The sequence below is a fragment of the Cetorhinus maximus genome, unplaced genomic scaffold (genome assembly GCF_964194155.1).
Source record: "Cetorhinus maximus unplaced genomic scaffold, sCetMax3.hap1.1 HAP1_SCAFFOLD_752, whole genome shotgun sequence".
Taxonomy (NCBI): Eukaryota; Metazoa; Chordata; class Chondrichthyes; order Lamniformes; family Cetorhinidae; genus Cetorhinus; species Cetorhinus maximus.
The window spans coordinates 152,607-172,901 of NW_027596694.1; the positions used below are offsets into that span (position 1 = coordinate 152,607).

At 52.4% G+C, this 20,295-nt stretch overlaps 1 protein-coding gene across 1 annotated transcript in view; it reads right to left on the bottom strand.

Moving 5' to 3' along the window:
* The window catches only part of LOC144674687 (F-box only protein 24-like), a 41,275-nt gene extending 24,435 nt beyond the window's left edge, over window positions 1–16,840 (bottom strand). The window contains exons 1-2 of the mRNA XM_078535927.1: window positions 16,721–16,840; window positions 9,493–9,612 (exon numbers count right to left, since the gene is read on the bottom strand). Coding sequence (XP_078392053.1) covers window positions 9,493–9,612; window positions 16,721–16,840 — 240 coding nt within the window. The remainder of the gene's footprint in view (window positions 1–9,492; window positions 9,613–16,720) is intronic.
* Window positions 16,841–20,295: the final 3,455 nt, after the last annotated feature.

The window sequence follows — 20,295 nt, forward strand, 5'->3', positions numbered from 1 at the left end:
GTTAGTGACCAGTGTAGGGGCTAGTGACCAGTGTAGGGGCTAGTGACCAGTGTAGGGGCTAGTGACCACTGTGGGGGTTAGTGACCAGTGTAGGGGCTAGTGACCAGTGTAGGGGCTAGTGACCAGTGTAGGGGCTAGTGACCACTGTGGGGGTTAGTGACCAGTGTAGGGGTTAGTAACCAGTGTTGGGGCTAGTGACCACTGTGGGGGTTAGTGACCACTGTAGATGTTAGTGACCATTGTAGGGGCTATTGACCATCATAGGGGCTAGTAACCACTGTGGGGGTTAGTGACCACTGTGGGGGTTAGTGACCAGTGTAAGGGCTAGTGACCAGTGTAGGGGCTAGTGACCACTGTGGGGGTTAGTGACCAGTGTAGGGGCTAGTGACCAGTGTAGGGGCTAGTGACCAGTGTAGGGGCTAGTGACCACTGTAGGGGCCAGTGACCATTGCAACATTGGCAAACACTCCAGTCAACTGAGAATGTATCACAAAGATGGGATGATTGGGATCTGTTCTAGTTTCACAAGAGGGCAGACGAAGGCTTGGTTTAATGTCTCATCTGAGGGGCAGCACCTCCAACAGTGCAGCACTGCCACAGTACTGATCCTTCAAGTGAGGTGCACCCTCAGTACTGACGCTCCAACAGCACAGCCCTCCCTCAGTATTGACCCTCTGACAGTGCGGCACTCCCTCAATACTGACCCTCTGACAGTGCAGCATTCCCTCAGTACTGACCCTCCGACAGTGCAGCACTCCCTCAGTACTGACCCTCCAACAGTGCGGCACTCCCTCAGTACTGACCCTCCGACAGTGCAGCACTCCCTCAGTACTGACCCTCCAACAGTGCGGCACTCCCTCAGTACTGACCCTCCGACAGTGCGGCACTCCCTCAGTACTGACCCTCCGACAGTGCGGCACTCACTCAGTACTGACCCTCCGACAGTGCGGCACTCCCTCAGTACTGACTCTCCGACAGTGCGGCACTGCCTCAGTACTGACCCTCTGACAGTGCGGTGCCCCCTCAATACCGACCCTCTGACAGTGCAGCACTCCCTCAGTACTGACCCTCTGACAGTGCGGCGCCCCCTCAATACTGACCCTCTGACAGTGGCACTCCCTCAATACTGACCCTTTGACAGTGCGGCACTCCCTCAATACTGACCCTCTGACAGTGCGGCGCTCCCTCAATACTGACCCTCCAACAGCACAGCCCTCCCTCAGTACTAGCCCTCCGACAGTGCGGTGCCCCCTCAATACTGAACCTCTGACAGTGCGGCACTGCTTCGGTACTGACCCTCTGACAGCAGGGCACTCCCTCAGTACTGACCCTCTGACAATATAATGCTTCATCAGAACTGACCCTGCGACAGCGCAGCACTTCCTCAGTACTGACCCTCCGACAGTTTGGCGCTCCCTCAGTACTGACCCTCCGACAGTGTAGTGCTTCGTCAGTACTGACCCTCTGACAGTGCGGCACTCCCTCAGTACTGACCCTCCGACAGTGCGGCACTCCCTCAGTACTGACCCTCTGACAGTGCAGCACTCCCTCAGTACTGACCCTCCGACAGTGCGGCACTCCCTCAGTACTGACCCTCCAACAGTGCGGCACTCCCTCAGTACTGACCCTCTGACAGTGCGGCACTCCCTCAGTACTGACCCTCTGACAGTGCGGCACTCCCTCAGTATTGTACCCTGGATGTTAGCCCAAACTAGGAGTTCAGATCTAGGAGTTCAGATCGGTTGAGTAGGGCTCCAACGGACAATCTTCTGTCTGAGAAGAGAGAGTTCTTCTCACTGCGACTAAATTCTACTGGTGTCACTCCCAAGATTTATAAATCAATTAAAATCTTACACCCAGGATTAACAAATCATTAAATATTCCACACCCAGAATTCACCAATCATTAAATAGTCCACACTCTTAATTAACAAAGCATTAAATGTGACACACCCAGGGTTAACAGATCATTATATATAACACACCCAGCAATATAACAGAACAGAGAATATTCATTGCATGGAGCTCAGTATAAATTACATCCAGAATAGAACATAGTGCAGGATACACGGAGAATGCAGTCTGGGGCTGGGAGTGGGCTTAGCACGTCTAGAATAAAATCAGTTAAAGAATATGCATAGGTTTTAAAAACAGTATTGAATCTACTCAGAGTGGAACTTGGCACTGGAAACATCAAAATAGAACTCAAAACAGAATATACCCAGAACAGAACACAGTAAAGAATATACACAGAATAGAATACAATAGAGAATTAATCTCAATTATAACCCAGTTCAGATTATACCCAGAACATAATATAACAAGAGAGTAGGTCCAAATAGATCAGAATGGGAGCGCAGTGTGGATTTACTGTATATCCAAGGATATACATCCTATCGAAAAGATAGGCAGGTTGGCAGAGGGGGTGGAGTTGCTTTGTTAGTAAGAAATGAAATTAAATCGATAGCAAGAAATGACGTAGGGTCAGATGATGTAGAATCTGTGTGGGTAGAGTTGAGGAACCGCAAAGGTAAAAAAACCATAATGGGAGTTATGTACAGGCCTCCGAACAGTAGTCAGGATGTGGGGCACAAGATACACCTGGAGATAGAAAAGGTGTGTAAGAAAGGCAAGGTTACAGTGATAATGGGGGTTTTCAATATGCAGGTAGACTGGGAAAATCAGGTTGGTAGTGGATCCCAAGAAAAGGAATTTGTGGAATGTCTACGAGATGGCTTTTTGGAGCAGCTTGTGGTGGAGCCCACTAGGGTACAGGCAATTCTAGATTTAGTGATGTGTAATGAGGTAGATTTGATAAGGGAGCTTAAGGTGAAGGAACCCTTAGGAGGAAGTGACCATAATATGATAGAATTTACCCTGCAATTTGAGAGGAAAAAGCTGGAATCAGATATTACAGTTGAATAAAGGCAACTACAGAGGCATGAGGGAGGAGCTGGCCAGAATTGACTGGGAGATGAGCCTAGCAGGAAAGACAGTGGAACAGCAATGGCAGGAGTTTCTGGGAGTAATTTGGGGGACACAGCAAAAATTCATCCCGAGGAAGAAGAAGCATACTAAAGGGAGGACGAGGCAACCATTGCTGACTTGGGAAGTCAGGGACAGCATAAAAGCTAAAGAGAAAGCATACAATGCGGCAAAGAGCAGTGGGAAACCAAGGGATTGGGAAGCCTACAAAGACCAACAGAGGACAACTAAAAAAGAAATAAGGAGGGAGAAGGTTAAATATGAGGGTAAACTAGCCAGTAATATAAAAGAAGATTGCAAGAGTTTTTTTTAGATATATAAAGGATAAGAGAGAGGCAAAAGTGGACATTGGGCTGCTGGAAAATGACGCTGGAGAAGTAGTAGTGAGGAACAAAGAAATGGCGGAGGAACTGAATAGGTACTTTGCGTCAGTCTTCACAGTGGAAGACACAAGTGACATCCCCAAAGTTCAAGAGAGTCGGGGGGCAGAGGTGAGTATGGTGGCCATTATCAAGGAGAAGGTGCTAGGAAAACTGAAAGGTCTGAAGGTGGATAAATCACCTGGACCAGATGGATTACACCCCAGAGTTCTGAAGGAGATAGCTGAAGAGATAGTGGAGGTGTTAGTGGTGATCTTTCGGGAATCACTCAAGTCAGGGAGGGTCCCAGAGGACTGGAAAATCGCTAATGTAACCCCCCTGATTAAGAAGGGAGTGAGGCAAAAGACGGGAAATTACAGGCCGATTAGCCTGACCTCGGTCGTTGGTTAGATTTTAGAGTCTATTATTAAGGATGAGATTTCAGAATATTTGGAAGTGCATGGTAAAATAGGGCAAAGTCAGCATGGTTTCATCAAGGGGAGGTCATGCCTGACAAATCTGTTAGAATTCTTTGAGGAAGTAATGAGTAGGTTAGACAAAGGAGAGCCAATGGATGTTATCTACTTGGACTTCCAGAAGGCCTTTGACAAGGTGCTGCACAGGAGGCTGCTCAGTAAGATAAGAGCCCATGGTGTTAGAGGCAAGGTACTAGCATGGACAGAAGATTGGCTGTCTGGCAGGAGGCAGAGAGTGGGGATAAGGGGGTCCTTCTCAGGATGGTGGCCGGTGACTAATGGAGATCCGCAGGGGTCAGTGTTGGGACCACAACTTTTCACTTTATACGTTAATGATCTAGATGAAGGAACTGAGGGCATCCTGGCTAAGTTTGCAGATGATACAAAGATAGGTGGGGGGACAGGTAGTATTGAGGAGGCGGGGAGGCTGCAGAAGGATTTGGACAGGTTCGGAGAATCGGCAAAGAAGTGGCAGATGGAATACAACGTGGGCAAGTGTGAGGTCATGCACTTTGGTAGGAAGAATAGAGGCATAGACTATTTTCTAAATAGGGAGAGAATTCAGAAATCTGGAGTGCAAAGGGACTTGGGTATCCTAGTCCAAGACTCTCTTAAGGTTAACTTGCAGGTTGAGTCGGTAGTTAGGAAGGCAAATGCAATGTTGGCATTTATTTCGAGAGGACTAGAATATAAAAGCAGGGATGTGCTGCTGAGGCTTTATAAGGCTCTGGTCAGACCATATTTAGAATATTGTGAGCAATTTTGAGCCCCGTATCTCAGGAAGGATGTGCTGGCCCTGGAGAGGGTCCAGAGGAGGTTCACGAGAATGATCCCAGGAATGAAAGGCTTAACATATGAGAAACGTTTGAGGACTCTGGGTCTATACTCGATGGAATTTAGAAGGATGAGGGGGGATCTGATTGAAACTTACAGAATACTGAAAGGCCTGGATAGATTGGACGTGGGGAAGATGTTTCCATTAGTAGGAGAGACTAGGACCCGAGGGCACAGCCTCAGAGTAAAGGGAAGTCCTTTTAGAACAGAGATGAGGAGAAACTTCTTTAGCCAGAGAGTGGTGAATCTATGGAATTCATTGCCACAGAAGGCTGTGGAGGCCAGGTCATTGAGTGTATTTAAGACCGAGATAGATAGGTTCTTGATTGGTAAGGGGATCAAAGGTTACGGGGAGAAGGCGGGAGAATGGGGTTGAGAAACTTATCAGCCATGATTGAATGATGGAGCAGACTCGATGGGCCGAATGGCCTAATTTCTGCTCCTATGTCTTATGGTCTTATGGTCTACTTGAATGATAGCATTGGACTTCAAATGTGAGAAAAGATTACACAAACTAGATTTGTATTCCCTGGAATTTAGAACTTTAATGGGTAACTTGATCAAAGTTTTCAAGAAATATAATGGGAACAAGTAGGTTAAATATAGAGGAGGTATTTCTGCTGTGGCTAGGACTAGGGGTCAGAGTCTTAAACTTCGAACCAGACCTTTCGGGAGTGAGATTAGGAAACACTTCCACATACAAAGGGTGGTATTAGTTTGGCACTCTCTTCCAGATCAATTATTAATTTTAGTTCTGAGATTGAAATATTTTTATGAGCCAAGTATCGGAGGGAGATGGGGCAAAGGCAGGTTGATGGAATTAGGTTATAGATCAACCATCATATCAATGAATGGCAGAACAGGGTTCAAGGTCTAAACTGCCAAAATGGAGAGAGACACGCCAGGACAGGAGGCCGGAGAGAGTCATTCACAAACAGGGGAGGGGAGAGTCAATCCAGAACAGGGAGTGGGGGCAGAGTCACTCCAGAACAGGGAGTGGGGGCAGAGTCACTCCAGAACAGGGAGTGGGAGAGAGTCACTTCAGAACAGGAGATGGGAGAGAGTCACTTCAGAACAGGAGATGGGAGAGAGTCACTTCAGAACAGGAGATGGGAGAGAGTCACTTCAGAACAGGAGATGGGAGAGAGTCAATCCAGAACAGGAGATGGGAGAACGTCAATCCAGAACAGAGAGTGGGAGAGAGTCAATCCAGAACAGAGAGTGGGAGAGAATCAATCCAGAACAGGGAGATGGGAGAGAGTCAGTCCAGAACAGGAGATAGGAGAGAGTCAATCCAGAACAGGAGATGGGAGAGAGTCAATCCAGAACAGGAGATGGGAGAGAGTCAATCCAGAACAGGAGATGGTAATCAATCCAGAACAGGAGATGGGAGATAGTCAATCCAGAACAGGAGATGGAAGAGAGTTGATCCAGAACAGGAGATGGGAGAGAGTCGATCCAGGACAGAAGAAGGCAACAAGTCATTCCAGAACAGGATAAAGGAGAGAGTCGATCCAGAACAGGATAAAGGAGAGAGTCATTCACAAATAGGAGAACGGAGAGAGTTGATCCAGAACAGGAGATGAGAGGCAATCGAGAACAGGAGATGGGAAAGAGTTGGTCCAGAACAGGAGGCCGGAGAGAGTCATTCAAAAACAGGGGAGGGGAGGGAGTCAATCCAGAACAGGAGATGGGAGAGAGTCGATACAGAGCAGGAGATGGGCGAGAGTCAATCCAGAACAGGAGATGGGAAAGAGTCAATCCAGAACAGGGATTGGGAGAGAGTCAATCCAGAACAGGGATTGGGAGAGAGTCAATCCAGAACAGGAGATGGGAGAGAGTCGAAACAGAGCAGGAGATGGGAGAGAGTCATCCCAGAACAGGAGTCAGGATAGAATCATTCAAAAACAGGAGACAGGAGAGATTCATTCAAGAACAGGAGACAGGAGAGGTTAGTAAAAAAAAAACAGGAGATGGAAGAGGGTCAATCCAGAACAGGAGATGGGAGAGAGATGATCCAGAAAAGGAGATGGGGAGAGAGTCATTCCAGAAAAGGAGGTGGAAGAGGGTCATTCCAGAACAATACATGGTCAGAGGCTGGAATGGGTCAATCCAGAACAAGAGGCGGGGAGGGATTTGATCCAGAACAGGAGATGGGAAAGAGTCAATCCAGAACAGGAGGCGGGAGAGAGAGGATCCAGAACAGGAGGTGGGAGAGAGTCACTCCAGAATAGAAGGCATGAAAGGGTCATTCCAGAACAGGATGCAGGGGGGAGAGAGAGGATTCAGAACAGGCTGTGGGGGAGAGAGGATCAAGAACAGGAGGTAAGAGGGAGCCAATCCAGAACAGGAGATGAGAGTGAGTCAATCCAGAACAGGGGATGGGAGACAGTCAATCCAGAACAGGGGATATGGGAGAGAGTGTCCAAAACAGGAAGTGGGATAGAATCATTTCTGAACAGGTGGTTGGAGAAGGTCGATCCAGGACAGGAGACAGGAGGGAGCTGATCAAGAACAGGAGACAGGAGGGAACTGATCAAGAACAGGAGACAGGAGGGAGTCGATCAAGAACAGGAGACAGGAGGGAGTCGATCCAGGACAGGAGACAGGAGGGAGTCGATCAAGAACAGGAGAGTGTCATTCTAGAACAGGATACAGGAGAGAGTCGATCCAGAACAGGAAACTGGAGGGAGTCAATCCAGAACAGGACATTGTACTGAGTGGTACACAGTACTATATGCAGGTAAGTATTTGCCAAGATATTAATAAAGAAATACAGGTGGGGAGAAATGGGTTGGAGTTGAAGCTGGCTTTTCATGGGATAGTTTGCAATCGATCAAGTTTTTGTCATGAGGTAGGTTTCAGAGAAACATATAGAACACCACTTCCATCGTTACAACAACTTCATTGATTTGAATCAGGCCTGTGACCAGGAGGGGGTGAAAGGGTAAGGCCTGTCTTCAGGATGTTTGGGGTTCCTGAGAAACTGGTCAGATTGGTAGAAAATCTATAAAAAGAAAGAGAGAAAGACTTGCATTTAGCACCTTTCATAACATCCCCAAGTTTACAGGCAATTAAACACTTTTGATATGTAGTCACTGACACAACAGTCAATTCCACATAGCAAGCTCCAACCAACAGCAATGATATGCGGATGACACAAAGATTGGCCGGGTGGTTAACAGTGAGGTTGAGTATCTTGGGCTACAGGAAGATATAGATGGGACGGTCAAATGGGCAGATAAGTGGCAGATGGAATTTAGCCCTGAAAAGTGTGAGGTGATACACTTTGGAAGGAGTAATTTGACAAGGAAGTATTCAATGAACGGCATGACACTAGGAAGTTCTGAGGAACAAAGAGACCTTGGTGTGTGTGTCCATAGATTTCTGAAGGCAGAGGGGCATGTTAGTGGGGTGGTGAAAAAGGCATATGGGACACTTGCCTTTATCAATTGTGGCATAGATTACAAAAGTAGGGAGGTCATGTTGGAGTTGTAAAGAACCTTGATGAGGCCACAGCTGGAGTACTATGTGCAGTTCTGGTCGCCACATTATAGGAAGGATGTGATTGCACTGGAGGGGGTGCAGAGGAGATTCACCAGGATGTTGCCTGGGATGAAACATTTAAGTTATGAAGAGAGGTTGGATAGACTTGGGTTGTTTTTGTTGGAGCAGAGAAGACTGAGGGGCGACCTGATCGAGGTGTACAAGATTATGAGGGGCATGGACAGGGTGGATAGGGAGCAGCTGTTCCCCTTACTTCAAGGGTCAGTCACGAGGGGACATAAGTTCAAGGTGAGGGGCAGGAGGTTTAGGGGGGATGTGAGGAAAAACTTTCTTACCCAGGGGATGGTGACGGTCTGGAATGCGCTGCCTGGGAGGGTGGTGGAGGCGGGTTGCCTCACATCCTTTAAAAAGTACCTGGATGAGCACTTGGCACGTCATAACATTCACGGCTATGGGCCAAGTGCTGGTAAATGGGATTAGGGAGGTAGGTCAGGTGTTTCTCATGTGTCAGTACAGACTCGATGGGCCGAAGGGCCTCTTCTGCACTGTGATTCTGCGATATAATGATTTGATAAGCTGTGTTAGTGACATTGGTTTAGACACACTCCACTCCACTTTGAAACTACACAGTAGGATTTTTAAATTTCCAATTAAAAGGGTAGACACCTCATTGGTCAACTGAAATACAGCATCTCCAACAACACCCAATGGCTGTATTGCAGTGGAAATCTAGATTGTGGCCTCATGTTTCTGTAACTCTTTCGAGTTATCAACAGATCGCATGTAACTCTTTCGAGTACATTCACAGTTCTTGGTTTTTTTTCGGGAGTGGGACATGAACCCACAACCTTCTGATTCAAAGGCGAGGGTGCTATGAACTGAGCCACAGCTGACACCTCTTACCCATAACCAGCTGACTCTCAGGGAAGAGCACTACCCACTGCACCACAGCTGAACTAACTCCCTGAGGGAAAGATACTAATATCACAGCTCAGGTTAAAAGTTGGCCTGAGACAAGGTCACGTAGTGTACAGAACACAGCTAGAAAGGAGCACAGTCTAGAGAGAGTAAACTCATGGTAGCAGAGAATATATGCAACACGGAACACAACACAGAGCATAGATCCAGAACAGAGCCCAGGAGACTATAAGCACACAGTGATTAACATTAACAGGAATTTGCTCTAAGGAAGCTGTATGATAACTGTATGATAACTGTATGATAACTGTATGATAACTGTGTCTTACAAGTTTTAGATGCTTGTGGAATTTTGTGTTCATCCTTTGGATGAAGGTGGTGCATTCTCCTCCATGTACTACACTGGATACTCACTAACTCGGGAGGGATGGACAGGATGGAGAACGGACCTGTTCTGTCCTTTTTGATGCTAAATCCTCCACCAAGGTCACATTGTCCATCCAGCCGGGAGAATGTAATCCGTCTCCTCTTCACCTGTTTACAAAGACAAGGGGAAGCGAGTTTTAGGCTTCTCTGCTTCACTCCCCTTCCCAGAGCAGAGGACAGGAGAAATTTCTATCTAACCTCCACCCCCAGTCTCCGTCCACTCCACCCCCCCAGACCCCGTTCACTCCACCCCCCCAGACCCCGTCCACTCCACCCCCCAGACCCCGTCCACTCCACCCCCAGACCCCGTCCACTCCACCCCCAGACCCCATCCACTCCACCCCCCAGACACCATCCACTCCACCCACAGTCTCTGACCACTCCACCCCCAGCCCCCGTCCACTCCACCCCCCAGACACCATCCACTCCACCCACAGTCTCTGACCACTCCACCCCCAGACCCCGTCCACTCCACCCCCCAGACCCCGTCCACTCCACCCCCCCCAGACCCCGTCCACTCCACCCCCAGACCCCGTCCACTCCACCCCCCCCCAGACCCCGTCCACTCCACCCCCCCCAGACCCCGTCCACTCCACCCCCAGACCCCGTCCACTCCACCCCCCCCCAGACCCCGTCCACTCCACCCCCCCAGACCCCGTCCACTCCACCCCCCAGACCCCGTCCACTCCACCCCCAGACCCCGTCCACTCCACCCCCAGACCCCATCCACTCCACCCCCCAGACACCATCCACTCCACCCACAGTCTCTGACCACTCCACCCCCAGCCCCCGTCCACTCCACCCCCAGACCCCGTCCACTCCACCCCCAGACCCCATCCACTCCACCCCCAGACCCCGTCCACTCCACCCCCAGACCCCGTCCACTCCACCCCCCCCAGACCCCATCCACTCCACCCCCCAGACCCCCTCCACTCCACCCCCAGACCCCCTCCACTCCATCCCCAGTCCCTGTCCACTCCAGCCCCAGACCCCGTCCACTCCACCCCCAGACCCCGTCCACTCCAGCCCCAGACCCCGTCCACTCCACCCCCGCAGACCCCATCCACTCCACCCCCAGACCCCGTCCACTCCACCCCTAGACCCCGTCCACTCCACCCCAGACCCCGTCCACTCTACCCACAGACCGTGTCCACTCTACCCGCAGCCCCTGTCCACTCTACCCGCAGCCCCTGTCCACTCTACCCACAGCCCCTGTCCACTCTACCGCCCCCAGACCCCATCCACTCCACCCCCCAGACCCCCTCCACTCCACCCCCAGACCCCCTCCACTCCACCCCCAGACCCCGTCCACTCCAGCCCCAGACCCCGTCCACTCCACCCCCGCAGACCCCATCCACTCCAGCCCCAGACCCCGTCCACTCCACCCCCAGACCCCGTCCACTCTACCCCCCCCAGACCCCATCCACTCCACCCCCCAGACCCCTTCCACTCCACCCCCAGACCCCCTCCACTCCATCCCCAGTCCCTGTCCACTCCAGCCCCAGACCCCGTCCACTCCACCCCCGCAGACCCCATCCACTCCACCCCCAGACCCCGTCCACTCCACCCCCAGACCCCGTCCACTCCACCCCAGACCCCGTCCACTCCACCCCCAGACCGTGTCCACTCTACCCGCAGCCCCTGTCCACTCTACCCGCAGCCCCTGTCCACTCTACCCGCAGCCCCTGTCCACTCTACCTGCAGACCCTGTCCTCTCTACCCGCAGCCCCTGTCCACTCTACCCACGGACCCTGTCCACTCTACCCACAGTCCCTGTCCACTCTACCCGCAGACCCTGTCCACTCTACCCGCAGCCCCTGTCCACTCTACCCACAGACCCTGTCCTATCTACCCGCAGCCCCTGTCCACTCTACCCACAGCCCCTGTCCACTCTACCCACAGACCCTGTCCACTCTACCCGCAGACCCTGTCCACTCTACCCGCAGACCCTGTCCTCTCTACCCGCAGACCCTGTCCACTCTACCCACGGACCCTGTCCACTCTACCCGCAGCCCCTGTCCACTCTACCCGCAGACCCTGTCCACTCTACCCGCAGCCCCTGTCCACTCTACCCACAGACCCTGTCCACTCTACCCGCAGACCCTGTCCACTCCACCCGCAGACCCTGTCCACTCTACCCGCAGACCCTGTCCACTCTACCCACAGACCCTGTCCACTCTACCCGCAGACCCTGTCCACTCTACCCACGGACCCTGTCCACTCTACCCGCAGCCCCTGTCCACTCTACCCGCAGCCCCTGTCCACTCTACCCGCAGACCCTGTCCACTCTACCCACAGACCCTGTCCACTCTACCCACGGACCCTGTCCACTCTACCCACGGACCCTGTCCACTCTACCCACGGACCCTGTCCACTCTGCCCCTGTCCACTCTACCCACAGTCCCTGTCCACTCTACCCACAGTCCCTGTCCACTCTACCCACAGACCCTGTCCACTCTACCCGCAGCCCCTGTCCACTCTACCCACAGTCCCTGTCCACTCCACCCACAGTCCCTGTCCACTCTACCCACGGACCCTGTCCACTCTACCCACAGACCCTGTCCACTCTACCCACAGTCCCTGTCCACTCTACCCGCAGCCCCTGTCCACTCTACCCGCAGCCCCTGTCCACTCTACCCACAGACCCTGTCCACTCTACCCACAGTCCCTGTCCACTCTACCCACAGTCCCTGTCCACTTCACCCACAGCCCCTGTCCACTCTACCCGCAGCCCCTGTCCACTCCACCCGCAGACCCTGTCCACTCTACCCACAGACCCTGTCCACTCTACCCATAGTCCCTGTCCACTCTACCCACAGCCCCTGTCCACTCCACCCACAGCCCCAGTCCACTCCACCCACAGCCCCTGTCCACTCTACCCGCAGACCCTGTCCACTCTACCCACAGACCCTGTCCACTCCACCCGCAGCCCCTGTCCACTCTACCCGCAGACCCTGTCCACTCTGCCCCTGTCCACTCCACCCGCAGCCCCTGTCCACTCCACCCGCAGCCCCTGTCCACTCTACCCACAGCCCTTGTCCACTCCACCCACCCATTTAACTGTGTTGTAGATGACAGGCAGGATATAGCACAGGCTGTGGAATGAACTGCTTTGGAACGTTGTACATGTTAAAGCAGCAAATGCAGTGACACGGGGCGAAATAATTACCCATTGGGACTATTTGGTTCTCTTGGATTTAGGAGGAGTGTTGGCCAGAACATCAGGAGCAAAATCCCTGCAATAGTGCCATGGGGTCTCTAGAACAGAGGCAAAAAAAACACCTGGAATAATTTAACAAACAATCGCTACTGTGAGGAGAGGAGAACTTCAGATGGGCCCAATGGCCTTCCTCAACTGGACCTTTAACAGACAACCCAGGAACCACCTTGTCCGATGGGCAGCTCCTGTGAGAATGCAGCACTGCCACGGGTGTGCCCACCTGGAGAGGGCATTCGAGACCTGGAATAATGACCCACCCACCACTCGATCTGGAGCAAGTTGAATGGAGCCGGAGAGATGTCGGGAGCACAGGTCCATCTTGCCCAGTTTAACCCCGTTAAATCCCTACCCTCTCAGCTACCGAGGCGGGGGGACAAACCAGCGCGTCTGAGGTTACAAGGCTTCCGGAGAATATATTCTAAGTGGTCGATGTGCCTGATACTTACACTGGGTGCCCTCTCATTTCTACTTAAGCGGGAGTATTTTTGAAGTTTGCTTCTGCTGGTCATTATCCTTCTCTCTCTCTCTCTGCAGCTATTTTTGTTCAGGCTGCACCTGCTAAGGACTGATTGTGATCTGCGGTTTTCCCCGGGGTAACCATGCGTATGTCATTATTTCAGCTGTTTGTGGTGTAAAATGTTTGCAAGCGGCTCCCCCCATTAATCTACCCTCAGCGCTGATGTCACCCTCAGCGGTCGCCCCGGAGATAACAGTGACAATTGTGACCTCATAGTTGGAATTTTGACATCACCGCTGGGGTCCCAGGCAGCACCCACCCCCCCACCCCCCAAACTGGCCTGGGGGCAGAAACTGGGGGGGGGGTGGTGCCAGAGCTGGAGTTCGAGAGGTGGGGGAGCGCGGGAGGGCTGCAGGGCTGAGAGGTCCGGGGCGCAACGGCACGAGACCAGAAAGGGACCAGGATCGGATGGGAATTGACCTGCATTTGGGACTCAGGAGGGGCGAGAGCCGCATTGAGGCGGGTGGGAAGCGGACTGGGCAGGGGGAGTGGGGTCAGGGTGGAGGCTGGGCCCTCGGTGGTGGGGGGATTGGGTGGGGGGAGGTGGGGGCGGAGGGGGTAGAGATTACCCAGAGGGGCTGAGTTGACAGTGCCTCAGAAAGATAAGTTTTAAGATTATGGAGGGGTTCAAGAGGGTAGACGAAAAGGCAGAGGGATCTGGGTGTTCTTGTGCATGAAACACAAAAAGTTGGCATGCAGGTGCAGCAAGTCATTCAGAAGCAAATGGAATTTTGGTCTGTATTGCTAGGGGGGTTGGAGTTTAAAAATAGGGAAGTCTTGTTACAGCTGTACAGGGTGTTGGTGAGGCTGCACCTGGAGTACTGTGTACAGTCCTGGTCCCCGTGTTTAAGAAAGGATATACTGGCATTGGAGGCAGTTCTAAAGACATTCACTAGGCTGATTCCTGGGATGAAGGGGTTGATTTATCAAGAACAGCTAAACAGGTTAGGCCTTTATTCATTAGAGTTTAGAAGAATGAGGGGTGATCTTATTGAAACATACAAGATTCTGAGGGGGCTTGGCAGGGTAGATGTTGAGAAGATGTTTCCACTAGTGGGGGAATCTCGAACTAGGGGACATAGTTACAGAATAAAGGGGCATTCATTTAAAACTGAGATGAGAAGGAATTTCTTCTCTCAGAGGGTAGTGAATGTCTGGAATTCTCTACCTCAGAGAGTTGTGGAGGCTAGATCACTGAAAGTATTTAAAGAGGAGGTAGATAGATTTTTGAAATATCGGGAAATCGAGGGTTATGAGGAGTTGAGGCCTGGGGCAGTTCAGCCTTGATCTTATTGGATGGCAGGAGTAGGCTAGAGGGGCTGAATGGCCTACTCCTATTTCTTATTTCTTATAGTTTTTAAAGAAGATGCTTAAACCTGCAAAATCAAAGCCATTAGTATGGCCATAAAAAGGTGTTCTCTAAAAAATTCACTTGAGAATGTGGAACTCGCTACCACAGGGAGTGGTTGAGGTGAATGGTGTAGAGACATTTAAGGGGAAGCTGGACAAACACGTGAGAGAGAAAGGAATAGAAGGATATGGGGATGGGGTGAGACGGAGAGGGGGTGGGAGGAGGCTGGTGTGGAGCAGAAACACCAGCACGGAGCAGATGGGCCGAATGGCCTGGTTCTGTAGCTGTGGACTCGGGGTAAAGGAGTGGAATATGATAGTGCCGTGGGTTACACAGGGACAAGGATAGAGGGCGTGAGCGAGGCAGGGCACTGGGTGCAGATGGCAAGGGGGTGAGGGTAACAGCCAGGAGGGTAGGTGGAGAAAGGACAAGGCAGCACAAGATGTGGATGTGGGTCTGGGGGGGGCGGGATGTTAGAAGGGAGGGAGGTAGGGGATCAGGGGGCAGTGCAGGGTGGCTGTGGGGACAGAGCTGTGGGGAGGGGTGGGGTAGAGGACAGAGTCACAGGTGGGCAGGGAGCAGAATAAAGATAGAATAGGAAACGGAATTAAGGTAGGGAAAGGTCATTAAAGATGGTGGTCACACATCACCTGTTTTAACTAGAAATACTTTCCCGTTTCTCTCACCACACATTCTGCTTGACCATTTCCTGCTAGGATGTCGAGCCTGAAACAACCCTATGTCCAAAAATTCATTCTAACCTTAAATGGACAATTTTCAGACAACGACCCAGACTGTTCACAGCCTTGGAGTTCTCCTTAACCCTGAGAGGAGCTTCTGACTCTATACCCTCTTCACCACTCAGATCGCCCATTTCCACTTCCATAGCATCGCCCCAATGTACCCCTCCTTTAGCTTATCTTCAACCTTCCAACATCTGCAATCTTCAGCTCCCCCAATCCTTTACTGACTGTGTCTTACCTCACACCAAGTCCCATTCCCCATCACCCCTCTGCCTGCTGACCCACATTGACCCCCATCAAGTGAAACCTCAATTTAAAATTCTTATCCATCTTTTCAAATATCTCAATAGCCTCATCCTCCCTATCTCTGAAACCTCCTTCAGCCCCTACAACCCTCCCTATCTCTGAAACCTCCTCCAGCCCCTACAACCCTCCCTATCTCTGAAACCTCCGCCAGCCCTTACAACCATCACTATCTCTGAAACCTCCTCCAGCCCCTACAACCCTCCCTATCTCTGTAACGTCCTCCAGCCCCTACACCCCTCCCAACCTCTTGACCTCCACCAGGACCTACACCCTTCCCTATCTCTGTAACCAACTCCAGTCCCTACAACCCTCCCAATCTCTGTAACCTCCTCCAGCCCCTACAACCCTCCCTATCTCTGAAACCTCCTCCAGCCCCTACAACCCTCCCTATCTCTGTAACATCCTCCAGCCCCTACAACCCTCCCTATCTCTGAAACCTCCTCCAGCCCCAATAACCCTCCCTAACTCTGTAACCTCCTCCAGCCCCTACAACCCTCCCTATCTCTGAAACCTCCTCCAGCCCCTACAACCCTCCCTATCTCTGTAACATCCTCCAGCCCCTACAACCCTCCCTATCTCTGAAACCTCCTTCAGCCCCTACAACCCTCCCTATCTCTGTAACCTCCTCCAGCCCCTACAACCCTCCCTATCTCTGAAACCTCCTCCAGCCACACAATCATCCGAGATGTCTGGGCTCTAACTCTGGCCTCACACGCTTCAACCAACTACTTGCCTTCAGCTCTGGAATTCCCTCCCTAACCCTCTCCGCCTCTCTCCCTTCCTTAAAGATGCTCCTTAAAACCTCCCTCTTTGACCAAGCTATTGGCCGGTCAACTGTCCCAATATCTGCTCGATACAGTCGGTCGGTTCCATCTTATATTCCATCTTATAATCGCCTCCTACGAAGTGCCTGGGAATATTTTGCTATTTAAAAGTGCTATACAAATGCGAGTTGTTGTTGTACCAACACACAAGCCAACAGAACTTCCCCATTCACTTCATCAAAACCCCCAAAATTGGAAGCTCCTCTGTCCGCCCTCCTCTTCTAGCCTCTGAGTGGGGGAGAGGCGGTGTCGTACCTGAACTAACTCTGCCCCCTGAAGGAGTGGAGGATTCCAGTCCCAAAGGCAAGTTGGCACCACTTGGGCACCAGGGTCCAAGTACCAGGGAGGCTGCCTCTCTTCATTGGCCCAAGCCATTGGGCTGTTGAGCCAATGAGGGGCCTCTCTAACTTTGCGGTTCAGTCATTCGCCATCATTGGCTGAGACCCTCATTCACCTTTCCATTCATTGGCTGTCTCCCTCATTAGCATACTCCCTCCCTCTCTCTACTCTGGGGCAACTCCAGCATTTGGGACCTTTCGCTTTTTGGATATCCCTCTCTGATTGGGTTAAAGACCAATGAGCTTCTCTCCTTCACTATTGGCCAAGTGACTAGTCTATCAATGTTCCTGATTGGCTAGATGGGGTCCACCTCGCCTTCCTGACCGATTTGGCGCTCCTCCTCCCATTGGTCAAGGTGTGCAAATTTCTGTATTCTGATAGGTCCATATCTGTGTCAATCATTATCTGGACCTTCCTGTGTTGGCCAATCTGTTTACTGATTGGTGACATCGGGTGTCAATCAGTGCCTGGGTGCCCCCGCCCCCCTCAGCCCAGCCGGGCTCTGATAGGCTAACAGGAGCCAATGAGCCGGAGCTGGCTCCAGGGCCCGGGCTGTGATTGGCCAGCAGGACTGTCCGTCAGGCTGTGGGGCCCCGCCCTGCTTTCCTGGGCGATCCCGGCGCTGGTTACAGAGTATCCCCGAGCGGAGACAGTGTATCCTCGGCTGGTTACAGTGTATCCCCCCCGCCCCCGCTGGCAGAGTCAGTCCAGCGCCGGAGAGGGAGAGGGACAGGGACAGGGAGAGGGAGAGGGAAGGCGCCATGGCCACGGGAGACGAGCCTCAGCCCTCGGGCTCGGCAGTGGCCAATCTGAGCCGCAGTGTGGAGAAGGCGCTGGAGGAGGCGGTTCACAACGGCATCCTCAACCTGAGCAACAGGAAACTGCGAGAGTTCCCCCGGGCAGCCAGTAACTATGACTTGTCTGATCTGATCCAGGCTGGTGAGTAATGGGAAGCAGGGGCTTGGGGAAGGGGCAATCCCCTGTTGGAGTAGGGGCTGGGGGGGGAGGGGGTATCTGGAGCAGGGAGTACAGGAGTATCTGGGGAGGGGGTATCTGGGGGCAGGGAGTACAAGGTTTCTGCAGCAGGGAGTACAGGGGTATCTGGGGAGGGGGTATCTGGGGGCAGGGAGTACAGAGGTACCTGGGGAGGGGGTATCTGGGGGCAGGGAGTACAGGGGTATCTGGGGAGGGGGTATCTGGGGGCAGGGAGTACAGGGGTATCTGGGGAGGGGGTATCTGGGGGCAGGGAGTACAGGGGTATCTGGGGAGGGGGGTATCTGGGGGCAGGGAGTACAGGGGTATCTGGAGCAGGGAGTACAGGGGTATCTGGAGCAGGGAGTACAGGGGTATCTGGAGCAGGGAGTACAGGGGTATCTGGAGCAGGGAGTACAGGGGTATCTGGAGCAGGGAGTACAGGGGTATCTGGAGCAGGGAGTACAGGGGTATCTGGAGCAGGGAGTACAGGGGTATCTGGAGCAGGGAGTACAGGGGTATATGGAGCAGGGAGTACAGGGGTATCTGGAGCAGGGAGTACAGGGGTATCTGGAGCAGGGAGTACAGGGGTATCTGCAGCAGGGGGTACAGGGGTATCTGGGGAGGGGGCACTGTATATCACAGAGGGATCAGAGGATTCTGAACTGTGCACGTCTCTGCAGCAAGAGCCAACTCCTCTTGACTATACAAAAACAGAATTACCTGGAAAAACTCAGCAGGTCTGGCAGCATCGGTGGAGAAAAAATCAGTTAATCTGCCAAAGGGTCGTGAAGACTCGAAACGTTAACTGATTTCTTCTCCGCCAATGCTGCCAGACCTGCTGAGTTTTTCCAGGTAATTCTGTTTTTGTTTTGGATTTCCAGCATCCGCAGTAGCTTTTAGCTTTTTGTTTTTATCCTCTTGACTATTACCCATCTGGGTCACACCTGGTAACTTCTGAGCTGGACCAGGGCAAAGTTCGTTTGCTGAGCGTTGGGATCCTTTGGTCAGCTCCTGAATTGTTTATTAACCACCCTCACTGTGAACTTCAAATCAGCCAAAACTCTGCTTTCCATATCCTAACTCTCACCAAGTCCCATTCTCCCAGCACCCCTATTCTCCCAGCACCCCCACACCCCATGCTTCTTGACCAACATTGACTCCCACTTGGCAAGGCCTCAATTTTAAAAGTTATCATCCTTGTTTTCAAATCCCTCCATGGTCTCGCACACCCAACCCCCGCCACACAATCTCTGTAACCTCCTCCAGTCCCTACAACCCTCCCTATCTCTGTAACCTCCTCCAGACCCTACAACCCTCCCTATCTCTGTAACCTCCTCCAGCCCCTACAACCCTCCCTATCTCTGTAACCTCCTCCAAGCCCCTACAACCCTCCCTATCTCTGTAACCTCCTCCAAGCCCCTACAACCCTCCGAGGTCTCTGTTCTCCTCCAATTCCGGCCTCTTGAGCATCCCCCGATTCCCGTCGCTCCACCATTGGCGGCCGTGCCTTCAGCTGCCTGGGGGGCCCTAAGCTCTGGAATTCCCTCCCTAAACCTCTCCGCCTCTCTCCTGCTTTGAAGGTGCTTCGTAAAACCTCCCTCTTTGACTGAGCTTTTGGTCACCTGCCCGAACATCTGCTGACATGGCTCAGGGTCTGATGTTTGTCTGATGCTCCCTGTGAGATGCCTCGGGGCATTTAGTGACAGTAGAAGGAGATTGTGAAACGCAAGCTCTTATTCGGTGCCATTTGGACTGTGTCAGTGCAGGCAGCTTGCCAAGCTTGTTCAGAGCCTTTGAATTCCGCCCGGGGTGTAGAGCTCGAGATTATCTCAGAATTTCAGGAGGAACGTGCTGTGGATCCACTGCCTGGATTGGATCCTGGGCTTTGAAAGTCCCCAGACTACAGGATTCTACCGTCCTGTAGAGACAGAATCCATTAGCGATGATCGTCTGAGGGAAAGTTACCCCTGCTTTAAACCCAGTTGGTGGATTCTTGGTAGGGTTGGGGGTTGTGGTTGGGGGTTAGGGTGGGGGTTAGGGTTGGGTTTGGGGGTTAGGGTTGGGTTTGGGGGTTAGGGTTGGGTTTGGGGGTTAGGGTTGGGTTTGGGGGTTAGGGTTGGGTTTGGGGGTTAGGGTTGGGTTTGGGGGTTAGGGTTGGGTTTGGGGGTTAGGGTTGGGTTTGGGGGTTAGGGTTGGGTTTGGGGGTTAGGGTTGGGTTTGGGGGTTAGGGTTGGGTTTGGGGGTTAGGGTTGGGTTTGGGGGTTAGGGTTGGGTTTGGGGGTTAGGGTTGGGTTTGGGGGTTAGGGTTGGGTTTGGGGGTTAGGGTTGGGTTTGGGGGTTAGGGTTGGGTTTGGGGGTTAGGGTTGGGGCTGGGGGTTAGGGTAGGGGTTGGGGGTTAGGTTGGGGGTTAAGGTTGGAGTTGGGGGTGGGGTGGGGGTTAGGGTTGGGGGTTGGGTTTGGGGGTTGTGGTTGGGGGTTAGGGTGGAGGTTAGGGTTGGGGGTTAGGGTTGGGGTTG